Source organism: Lampetra planeri, chromosome 4, assembly GCF_965212315.1.
Source record: "Lampetra planeri chromosome 4, kcLamPlan1.2.h2, whole genome shotgun sequence".
Taxonomy (NCBI): domain Eukaryota; kingdom Metazoa; phylum Chordata; class Hyperoartia; order Petromyzontiformes; family Petromyzontidae; genus Lampetra; species Lampetra planeri.
Window position 1 is genome coordinate 29,424,123 of NC_136110.1, and position 12,258 is coordinate 29,436,380.

At 47.2% G+C, this 12,258-nt stretch overlaps 1 protein-coding gene across 2 annotated transcripts in view; it reads right to left on the bottom strand.

Annotated features, from left to right (window-relative positions):
* The window catches only part of COL22A1 (collagen type XXII alpha 1 chain), a 167,115-nt gene that overhangs the window by 98,313 nt on the left and 56,544 nt on the right, over window positions 1-12,258 (bottom strand). For both annotated transcript variants that reach the window (XM_078593716.1, XM_078593715.1), the window contains 3 exons: window positions 10,947-11,000; window positions 4,727-4,780; window positions 4,181-4,225 (listed from right to left, as the gene is read on the bottom strand). In XM_078593716.1, the coding sequence (XP_078449842.1) occupies window positions 4,181-4,225; window positions 4,727-4,780; window positions 10,947-11,000 (153 nt within the window). The remainder of the gene's footprint in view (window positions 1-4,180; window positions 4,226-4,726; window positions 4,781-10,946; window positions 11,001-12,258) is intronic.

A 12,258-nucleotide genomic window follows, 5' to 3' on the forward strand; every position in this document is an offset into this window, starting at 1 on the left:
CCTTACAGGACAACAACAGAGGACAGAGGTTCCGGCGTCTGTGCAGTCTCGGCAACGCAAAACCAGATGCCCCGAGCCCCGCGCGCGTTGACTTGTGGGGCGTGCGATCGTTTTTGACACCGACCACGGGACACACTGGCACGCGGCACCATGCAATTAGGCTACTCGACCCGGGCAATTACGATGCTGTAATCACCTCCCCCACACCCCCCCCCCCCCAAAAAAAATAAAAGCACGCGTTCCCAATATCTTAATTCACGGTCTTTGAGCTGTGAATTTGGAACCGCGCGTGTTTGGCTGCGGTAAGAAAATGCGTTGCAGAGAAATTCACTTCGGGTCCAGAAATTGACGAGGGAGAGCGAGAGAGAACGAGAGAGAGAGCGAGAGAGAGCGAGCGAGAGAGTGAGCGAGAGGTGGGGCTTTACATAAAGCAGAGTTAAAAATGTAAAAAAATGTTTTAAATTACGAAATGATGAACGAAGCAAAGTGCTGAATACACCGAGCATCTTCTTGTTTCCACTGATCGTAAAAAAAAGGGAGAAACTGCTTCCCATATTTGAATGGGGTTTTACAACTGTGGCCTCTGTGCTCTGTGCTCTGGCTGGTTTCATCTGTCATGTAATGGAAGCTGAATGCCACACACCTGGTCTGCACATCACAGTGTGGGCCACGTGTGCAAAGCTGACATTGGACAAAATCCCAAAACACTGGGGCAGACCAACACGTGATATTTGGCACCATATGTTACGTTTATGACTCTACAGTATTCCCCGCGTTATTCGCGAGGGATATTTTCCCGAGATGTTCGTGAAAAGCTCATTTCGTGGAAAATTATATTGGTCTGCAAAAAAATATTTTTTTATGAATTACCCTAAATAAATACGTAAAACAAACGATTTAATACATGAACATGATCTCATCACTTTATCTCACCACTTTCTCGCATCACATTATCCGTCACTACTTTATCTCAAAATCGCGGGATAGCAAGTTCGCGAATAACGAGGGAATACTGTACATGCTTTCGGAATTACAGAATGCCACGCTAATTGGGAGATGTGGCGAAGTGGTTAGCGCACTATGCTATGAACCCAGCGACTTGAGTTCATTCTCAGCCACCGGTGCACCACCCAGGGACTTCTGAACCAGTGCAGGGCATGCCCCTTCACCAACCCGCTCTGACCAGCGTGGTGAAGTTCTGTCAAACAACCACTTTGACCAACACGGCATAGGCAGGCCTTCAGCCCATCGTTGGACTGTACAGAGGGCTCCGGGAACGAAGAATATAATTAGCATTGCTTAAGCGAGCGCGCTTTATAACTCACACGTCGGTGATTATAGTAATTTAATTTTCTCTCTTTCTATCTCGACAGAGTGCGACGCAACGAAACGATGCCCCCTTTTTTTCTCTCGCCTCTTGCAACGAGAACGGTGCGTCAAAAAAAAACAGAATCTGGAAACGCAATTACGTCTAAATGCATCGTTTTCTGCGGAATATCAGATTACAGCAGGGGCATCCTCCCGGGCACAATGTCTCCTTTGAGCCGCAGCCTGCCGCTCAAGAGGGAGGGGGCGGTGTACCTCCGCTGCTGTCACGGCGGCAAGATAATGAGTGTCTGGCCGAGATCCTCCTGCCGTGGTCACCCGTTTGGCAGGCCGCTCAAGCGCGTGTCCAGCGGCCGTGCGTCTGTCTCGGCGGGCGCGGTGGTACAGCCTTACAGCTGCGGAGTGGCGAGACACACCTAGGCCCCCCTCCCTCCCTCCCCACCTGCCTTGGCTGTCAAGCTGCGGTTCTGTCAAAACCCGCGGCAGACCAAGACATTGCACGCAGCCTTTACAGCCTCGTCAAATGTCTTTTTTACGTGCGTTCCTTTCGTTCTCAGACTGTGAGCTCATCAGCCATTAGAACTATGCCATTATCATAATTCGTATTCTTCTTTGTTCTATCGCTGCAACGTGTGTTATTTGTGTTTGTTTTACAGTCCCCTTGTCAATGCGTTTGCTGGATGCAGGACTCCCCGTGCAATGTCAGTTACGGCGGTTCTTTTTATATCGCACATCATTGTGGCACATTAGCAATGGATCACTCTTTTTATTATTTCTTTGTGCAGCAAGAGACTAAAGTGGGGTTCTGTGAAAGTCCTGAGGTGCTGTGCAGGACATCAGTGCACGTGTGTACACCAGCATGCGATAACGAAGTTGGGCCTGTAGGGGGCTGGCAGGGTTATTGATTAACCGGACTTGTATGCCAGTCACGTGGTTAATGGTGACTCGGTAGAAGGATTGCTGTGTGTGGCACACGTGCTGTAGCATCTTACAGATTCACCACAATAAATGTGTTTGCCCTCGATTTGGAGCACCTGCCCACGTCCTTTATTTCGAGTGTGCAACATTATGTTTCACCATACTTCACCACGCTGAACACTGCGGGTCGACGCAGGAAGGTTACCAGGATCTGTCACCGATGTTGGATGTGGCAGGGAATCAAACTCAGGTCGCCGGGTTCAGAGTGAGGTGACCTAACTACCGCGCCACCATTCTGTGTTTGAACCCTGAATAAACAAATCACCTAATTTCCTCATATATTTCTAATATATATGTATATATTTATATATACACAGTATAATGAGTGAAGTCATGCATAATTAATGTTTCAACTAAGGGGGTCATTTAATAGCGTACGGGACGTGTATTTTTGGTGAGAGAGTAATAATGTCATGACCCGCTCGTTTAATGGTAACCATGGACCACAAGCAGAGGGAACGCCCGCGAGTCTCCATCATATCAGAGGTACATCACAATTTTTTTTTTTCAGTTGACAGGCCGAGACTCGGATAAAAGTGGGGAATCAAACATTTATCGAGTATGTCTTTATCTCTTCTTAGCTGAGCCAGCCACACACTTACGCGCAGCGTTGGTATCACGAGAGCGTTTGCCTTCATAGTGGCCATGCAGGACACATTTTACGTGGCTCAATTTAATGACTGTGCCGATACATGCAAAATAATTGTTCACCAAGTGGCACAGGCGCTGCTGATGAGTTGTAAGGGATTTTAAAGGCAATCGCTTGCCCACGACCTCCTACGAGCAATGCCAATGGTGCATTGACAAATCCATAAACAAAGGCGGTAACATTGTTACCCATGAACCTTTGTCACAATGCGAAGCTGAAACACCTTTGATCAGTTACTAAACTAAACTACACTTTTTATTTTACCAGGTAACACCCACTGAGCGTTATAGACCTTTTATAGAAGTAACCTGACCACAAATGATTGCTCAACGAAGTGATTTATCACGTGGAAATTTATAGCAGACAAATACTCTAAACTCACGTTTCTAAATGTGGCAGGAAAACCCGGAGGACCCAGAGCAAAATCCACGCGACCATGGGAAAAATATGCAAACTCGAAATATACAGCAGGCATCAAGGTCGGGATTAGACTCACGACCTCCTGTATACCAGGCGAAGCAGTCAACATCTCGCCACCATCTGTAGCAGCCAGTGAGTGATTAAGACTTTCAGAATAGATGGCCTGGGCTATTCTTGTTGAGTTCTATATACTGGATTAAATACCAAGGCACCAGTGGGAAGATGAATGCTTCATCTAAATTCAGAACAAATTTTGGCATGGCCAACACACGGACAGACACGCTGTTTTTGAATTTGTGTGATGCCAAGTGGCAAGGCAATGTATACGGGGACACACAATCATGGCTGAATGAAATGCGCATCGAAATTATGTTCACGGTATGGTGGTGATGAGTATATGAGAGATGCTTCATAAATTCAGCATTGCAAATCTGTAACACGTGCAATGGGATTCTGCTAAGGCCCTTTGAAATGCGGCCTCAACATTTTTCATTTTAACTTGACCTTGTTTTGAATTTCACCCATGTGAAAAGGCAGGTTTTCCACGAGGATAGCTGGTAAGGGAGCCTTTGACATTCTGGCAAAGAGCCAAAAACATTCAGAGCTTACATTGGCTACTAAGTTATGTACTTACACACATCAAAAAAGCTTTTTGAAATTGGATGTGCAATGAATGCCATTAAGGACTGCTTGTTCAATGATTTAAGGCATTTCTGGTGCAGCTCGAATTTTCTCTGCGAGTCATTAACTTAAGTGCCTAGAAACAAATGCTGAAAATGTTACAAAATTGCGATTATTAAATCCCACCTTTTCTCCTCCAATTCCCACATGGCCTTGTATTCCTTGGGGGCCCTGAAGTGGAAAAAAAAGTGTAAAAAAAAGTAATACAAATTTCAGACGATTTCAGACATGGAGCAACTTACATTTCAAAAGGAAATCAGTTCACAATGCAGTTTTTTGTATGAATAGCGAGTAAATTAAACATACGATTGACACATTTTCAGAACATCGGGCAGTCCCTTCTAACACCTCTAACAGTTCCCATACATTTCAGAGCGCACTTGTGAAAACGTGCCTCGGAGCTTGAGTTCGCCTTCCGACATTTTTGAAAATGCGGCCCCTTTGAGTTTTGGAATGGGCAGAATAACCAACATTCGCCTGCCCCTTGGCTGGCTCCCCTATTTCCCATTCCATCAGCTTTTCATTTAGAGCAGAGGCGTGATAGGTTGCCACCCTGCCCCATGCCACGATCTCTTTACGTCCCACCAACATCGCCCCCCCCCCCCCCCGCTGGAAGCACTGTGCTGCACAAAACCACGCCAAGAGAATCACGCATTAATAAAGGTGACTTACGGGGGGTCCCGCAAGCCCAGGTGGGCCTGTCTTCCCATCCGTCCCCGGTGGGCCCTGAAAAACACGCAAAGGGGGGGCGGGGGGGGGGGGTGGCATGTTGCGTTACATGCTTCCGCGCCACCACGCAGCCAAACATAGCGCGGAGGACACGCAGACAAACACGTGCGCGCTCCTCTAGGCGCACATGGCAGACACGTAACACCTCTATCGCCTTCTTGTTTAAGGACGAGCTCAAATGATCGCTCGACATTCATCGCCGCCAGCGTCGTTCAAATGCAAGCGAGTAAATAACGCGCGGCAACCAAAAACACGTGCTAAACGACATCGGTGTTCAATTCATCCCGATCAATGCTGGCGAATGAAGCGGTCAGCAGATGGCAGTGGAGCAAACGGGTTGCTGACCTATCTGTACAGATTTATCAAAATGGAGAAGCAGGCAATGGTTCACCTTCATATGTGTGTGTGTGCCACTCCACATAAATAATTTATATATATTTTACACAGCCTTCTAGGAGCGCATAAGTTCAGCAAGGCGTACAGTGTCTCATCACCTTGCTTGAATAAATGCTGGAGAATGGCCAGGTATGATATGCAAGTAGCCTCTCTTTAACATGCGGGTCTTAGTTCGAGCAAAAATGTATAAATGACAACAACAACAACATAATGATCAGTGTCAATTTGAAGACTGTAATAAAGAGATAAACAATGTCTCATTCATGTCTGTCTCGCAACACAAACAAATTAAAACATTTTTAGACAAGCCACGCACGGCTTCCAAGCAAAATCTGAATATTTCGTTTTACTGGAGGAATCCGATGATGCTTCGTCACAGATGTCCAGTTAGAGCTACCTGTTCCAGACGCACGCCGCTACCTCTGCTGCGTTCGCCTTTCAGCTCGTTCCAGCCATCGCAGTATTCTCAAGCTCCCGTCCCGCAGGAGAAAAATAATTCCTCGTTTAAAAAACAAAGTAATATCGTACGGAAGTGTTTCTCACACTTTTGTTTTGTTTGGCTCGCGAACCGCTCAGCGGATGCAAACATTTCCACGGACCACCCAGCACCCCCCCCCCCACCTACGGTGAGAAAATGCATTCACTTCTCTCTCTAAATACCAGGTACACAAAATTATTAATGTTACCGGAACATAAAAAAATATATATATTAAACAAAAACGCAGCTATAAGTGTTTTTGTTAGCTCTTATGGGTTAGGAAAGTTTCATCGGGGTTGAGTTTAAGCAAAGGTATTTTTTTAATTTAAACATCATCGGTTAAATGTCAATTCATATCCGAAACAAAAAAAAAGTGTAAACGTCGTCGTGATTTCCACATCAAACTGCGTGCGCATCAGCGGCTCCCGCGGTCCACCTGCAGGGACCGGACTACGACTTTGCGAGCCACCGCCGTACACCCCAGACACGCGGCGACGAGCTCCATCCTGACGCGACACTCGTTAACACAGAGCGAGGCCTTCCCGACAAAAAACAAAAAAACAATAAAATGACTAAATTTCGATTTAAAGCTTTTGTGACTGCAGGGATTCATCTTCTTGGTTCTTTCGGTGAAGTCACGTAGAGGAGAAATGATAAAATAATAAAAATAAAACATAATAAAATAATATAATAAAAAATATAATATAATAATATAATTTTATGATATGAGATCTCTTTTACCAGTGGCAAAATATAGTAGTAGGTACCAGTTTAAAATTGAAAAAAAACCTACTACTACTAATTTTATGATGTTCAATTTAATTTATTTTATTATTTCCCTTCTACGTGACTTTACCGAGAGAACCAAGAAGAATAAAAGGACTCCTCCTTGGTGAGCACGAACGCCGCACGCGAGGCTCCAGATCCAGAACGACGGCACTCCCCGGTCGACACGACACACGCGGGTTCTGGCGCACGTGAACCCCGGCATTTAGCGACGCTACACTCCACGCAGGCTGCCGCACTAGACGCCGTGCCGAGACAAAAAGGACAGATTTCGTTGTTTCGTGCAGCAACCGCTGCGAGATTTCACTCGTTCTTGGGAGTTCGCGTTTTTGGCTGCACGTGCCGGTGTTGTCCTTGGCACTCGCCAGCAAACAGATCCAATCGCTGCGGTAATTATGCCAGAAGCACACTATGCAATTAAAATAGTGGCATGCATCTGTGTTGTTATTGTTGTTGTTAGTCTTGATTTGAAGCTGTCGTGACTGCAGGAATCCATGCTTTTTGGTTCTTTCGGTAAAGTCACGTAGGTAGAAAAATTAAACTAAATAAAAATAATATATCACGACGTTTCGATCGCAACACAAGCGGTCGTCCTCAGGCGGAAAAAATAATCGAGCAGATTATTAATAATCCAGCAGTAGAACTGCTGAACCGGCTGGATTATTTGTTCCGTCTGAGGACGACCGCTTGTGTTGCGATCTAAACGTAGTGATCTATTTTTATTTTGTTTTATTTTTATACCTACGTGACTTTACCGAAAGAACAAAAGAGTATGTTGTTGTTAGTTTTTGTCATCATTATGATTGAGAGAAAAAAATCCGCACGTCTTTCGCTCGCAAGAATATAGCACGGCAGGTCTATATATGACCGTTTTAATTGGCCAAATTCAAATCAACAAAGGTTTTTACGACAGCTGAGAGAACAGCAATTTCTTCATCAGCACACAGTGTCAATTTGAATGTCTAATTTACGGTGCACTGTTTTTAGACAATGGCATTCCAGGAATCTTTCCATGTTAGGCAAGTGGTGGCTCAATCCGAGGAGCTTCTATTTTTCCCCTCTCCGTTTTTTTCCCCTCCCCACTCTCTAAATATACTCCCCTCGCCGCCACGGCGGCACCCCGACGCTCGATCGCTCCCCACGTCTCGCACGTGCTTGCCCATTGTTCTGTGCGAGCCAGCAATGAGTCACACGGAAACGCGCGCAACACAAATATCTCCGTGACAGCCTTACCGGCAAGTGCCGTTAGCGAGCAGCACCCACGAAGGCCGGCACGGCACACGATGGGGTGGGTGGCCAGCACCACGCCCGGCCGCCTTTGTCTCCCCAGTGGCGACGTTTAAACACCGCACCGGGTACTCATTTGAGGCTAAATCGAACGAGGGGGAAGAGGCCCAGGGACCGGTTCTCGATAAACGTCACTGGTGTTGCCATGAGCGGGAATCGAACCTGGGTCGCCAGGTTCGTAGGGCAGTGCGCTAACCGCTACGCCGCACACACAGCCACCTCCACATGAACGCTTGCGGTGATCCTCGCAAGCAGTGGCTCTTGGCTAACCATCGAACAAAGACGGCCACCGCATCGCACGCTTTAGTAATGCTCTTCTGCATCGGTCTGGAACGCTTTTCATTCCGATATTAGGAAGCTACTGGAACTATGCACGTATACATCATTTAGATTGCAAAGTCATTTCTTTAAAACTGCTTTTTGTGTTTAATTCGTCGTCATTTCCCCGCACCTCCGATTAGCACGACTGGCTACGTACGGTGCGAAAGAAGTTTAACACACATACATTAAAATATATATATTTTTTAATACACACAATGGACAAGAAGGACAAGATCAAAGGGCTCGCATAATGCGCATGCATAATGTCCGTTGACTCATTAATCCCCCCCCCCCACTTTGCGCAAGAGCGCAGAAGCGTGGTCACCACATCTACGCCTCTATATAAGGAACGAAACAGGTGGACTTCTCCACAAATCTGGCTGTCGCCAGATGAAGCTATTTGTAATTACTGGCGAAACGTCGTACTCGGATTGTAAATGTTGTGGCTTGGCTCTCCAACACACCGTTAGTGCTGTGCTAGTGACGAATTGGCACGTTCTGTTTACGTGACATAATACTGGTGATAATGATGATGATGATAATAACGGTGATAACGATGATGCAATTCATGATGCGCACGATATTTCATGGACATCAATGACCGTGACGCCAAGGCACGAAGCCACGCTCACAATGTCAGTGTCACTCGAGAGCCGGGCGAGAAGCGGTGGGGCCATTAAGCGTCTCTTAAAAATAAACGTGTGTCTTAGCTGACACATTCAATGGCCCAGCTGAATAACAGCAATTGTACATGGCAGTAGCTTCATTTGGTCTTTGCCCAAGCACTAGTCGCATAGCTAGAGGGTGTGCAGGCGGTGCAACCGCGTCGGGGCCCATGGGACGGGGCAGGCCCAAGTGCTGGGCTTCGAAATGTGGGGGGGGGGGAAATTTTGACAGGGGGATCTCCATTCCACACGCTGCACTCGGGTTCCGTTTTAGTTTTCTAGAAGGGGCAGTATGATGCATCGGTTCACGGGTTCATATCAATTCTTAATCTCACAATAAACAGAACAAATCGTGTGTAAAAAAATATATATTTTTTTATAATCACATACGTTGCAAATAACGGATTCACAACATATTTTCTGATACCCGAGGCGCTACCACTCAACACGATATTGCAATGAAAAAAACGTCTATTCTTGAATTGAATCACGTACATGATGTTGGCAATTCACAAAATTACTTCACCGCTACATCACAGACTAGTTTTGCGGATGCTGTTAGCGAGCACCTACCAAAGGCCAGCAAGACAGACAAGATGTTGGAGTGACCAGCACCACGCCCGACCACCTCGTCCTTCTACACGCTGCTCCAGGTAAAGTACCGTGCTCGTTGATGGAAACATTTACCAAAGGAAGGTCCAGGCTAGGTTCAGATTGAGCATGCCTGGGAAACAACCTCAAGTCACCAGTATCACCACAAGATAGAACACAATACAGCGAGCGGGCTTCTACACAAGTGAATCTTCTGCTCCCTCCTCCATCCTCCTTCTCTGCCTCCCCTCCTGCAGCACTCCGTTGCCTTGCACTAAAAACATAAACTTGGTCCTATAGCACCACTGGTCCAAATGGCCTCGTACAAACGTACACAAAATCTAAACAATTTCATATCGATGGGATCCTTTTTGCCACTGGTGAGACAAAGCAATAACAGAGGCTGTCTTTGGTCTAGGCCAATCCGTTTAGAAGACAATGCATTCATTATCAAAGCATATGTATTTGCATGTTTCAACGCAAGTATGTGTGGTTAATGCAGACTTGATGCCTCGTGTCTATTTGGTCTTTTAACATCTTTGCACCGATGGTTATGCCAGAAAGCGAAAAGCCCTTTATTATTAAGAATTTTATTTTTACCGTGAGCTCTTCTTCAGATGTGATCTGGTCACACTGGAGAGCTCACCGAAATGGCTTAGATCATCATACGTGGGAATTTATAGTCGCAGCGAAATAACCCGAGCGCGTGTTGTTTATAAATGTGGAGGGAATAACCGGAGGAACCCCCGGAGAAAAATCCACGTGACCACCACGCCAAATATACAACGGGCGTCATGAGGGTCAGGGATTGATCGCATGAAGCTACTGCATACCAGGCGAGCGAGTTCGCATCTCGATATTCGTATACGCTAATGATTCCCTGGCATGGGATTGTCAGCCGAATGCCAGCATGCCCATTGTGTCCATCGTGTGTGCCAATTGTATATCACTTGATGCAGCTAATTCGGCTGTGACGGTCCCACCTGATGACGGAGACTTGTGTTGCCTCCGAAACGTCGTGATTTTTATTTTTATTTTATTTTCATTAATTTGATGTTTTACCTACGTGACTTTACCGAAAAAAAACCCTAAGAATATGTATATCAGCCTTGGAGAGCTGCGTCGTCTGGTGCAGTCACACTGGCCCAAACGAACTCATGTCAAGAGTACACCAAATGGACACTGATTCTACACTAATTGTCGAAGTACCTCAATTCGATTTCAACCGCCCGCTTTGTTGAGATTTGGAAATGAGTTCGTAAATACTCTGAGAGACCCTTCTCAATTGCCAGTCTTTTTGCTATCGGCACGACTCGCGGCTGCTGGACGTACATTTGTTTTATGTATGATCAGAATAAAGCACGATCCGTGTTGTGATCGTAAACGTGAGCCAAAATGTTTTTGCTTTGTTTCCAGCAAATCTGTACCCAAGCCCGCAGCTGTGAACTGTGAAGAAGAAGACGACCCCAGCCACATTTGGCTCCAAAACATCACGTGGTGTCGGCTAATCCAAAAGTGTCTGCCTCTCTGGAGTTTGCAGGCGGCACATGTTTCACCTGCTGATGACGTGGCAAAACCTGTGACCCGACGAGATGATAGTGCTCGAACATTGATCGGAAACAGTGACCAAAATACGTACCCTGAGGCCAGCGGCACCGGGACTTCCCGTTTCTCCACTTTGTCCGAGCTCCCCCTAAAAGGAAACAGAAGAAGAACGTCTGTTTGAATTCACACGACGAGCCACGCCGCTCCGACGTACAAAAGCAGCCCGCGCAGAAGACCGACGGTGGTCATTCAGCTCGCAACTCGACAAGACCTTTGCATCCATGAATCTCGCCCATCTAAATTGCGACGTGTCTGCTGGCAGCTTCGTTGCATTACGCAGTTTTTCTTGTAAAGGCGTTGGACAATTTTAAAAACAGCCGCATGGCGATCGGGAGTTGGCCCTGATTACTGTCGTGCGAGGGTGTGGAGTTAATGCGAAGCTCCTGCTAACCGGGGCCAGTTGCCGTCGATAGGAACTGGGCGGCCCTGTGTCACAATCCCATCGCACGACGCTGCAATGTATGTATGTGTGTGTATGTACGTTGTGTGAAGCGGTAGAGTAAGCGATTTGCTCGCTGCGCCACGAAACCCGGGGACCCGAGTTCAATTCCCGCTCACGGCCAACACCAGTGACGATTATCTGAACTGGTCCTGGGTCTCTTCCCCCTAGGTCGACTCAGCCTCAAATGAGTGGTGCTGGTCACCCACTCTCTCCTGTGCCATGCCGGCCTTCATAGGTGCTCGCTAACAGCTCTTGCCCAAACTATTAAGGCCATACAGGGGATCTGGGTCTTTTCGTATGTATGTTGAACTTCTTCTGCACCGTACGTAGCCAACTACGCTAATCGGAGATGTGGCGGAAGGACAACAAACTAAACACTTAAAGCAGCTATAAAGAAGTTAGCAAATGGCTGTCTCGTCGCTGCATGAAGCTGCGACGGTGAATCACTTTACTACTTGTACGAAGCCACGGTGAGATTTTCACCGCACCGCCCCCCCCGCCCCGGCCTCGTACCGCCCGTTAAATTCCGACATGCAAACGCAAAAGCATGACGCACGCTTTCAAGTCAAAGGTTCGCGCGGACACGAGTTCAAAGCGGGGGGGGGGGGGGTCTCATGCGGTCTCATGGACCGTGGGGTGGCGAGGGCCAGCAGTGAAGCCACGCGTCGGAAGCCAGCAATGTCCCACGTGCGGAATGCTTCCCCCCATTTGGTTCGACGGCAGGTGGGCGTGCGTCCGCGACGTACGCCCAAGTAGATTTGAACCTGGCGACAGATCCAAATCTACGCAACTGCCGGCCCGCCGACTCGGTGCTGAGCCTACTGCTGTTTGTGCGCGACTGTGCCGTGTAAAGGTTCCGTTGTCACAGCACAAACAGCGAATGTTGATGAGTGTGCAGAGACGA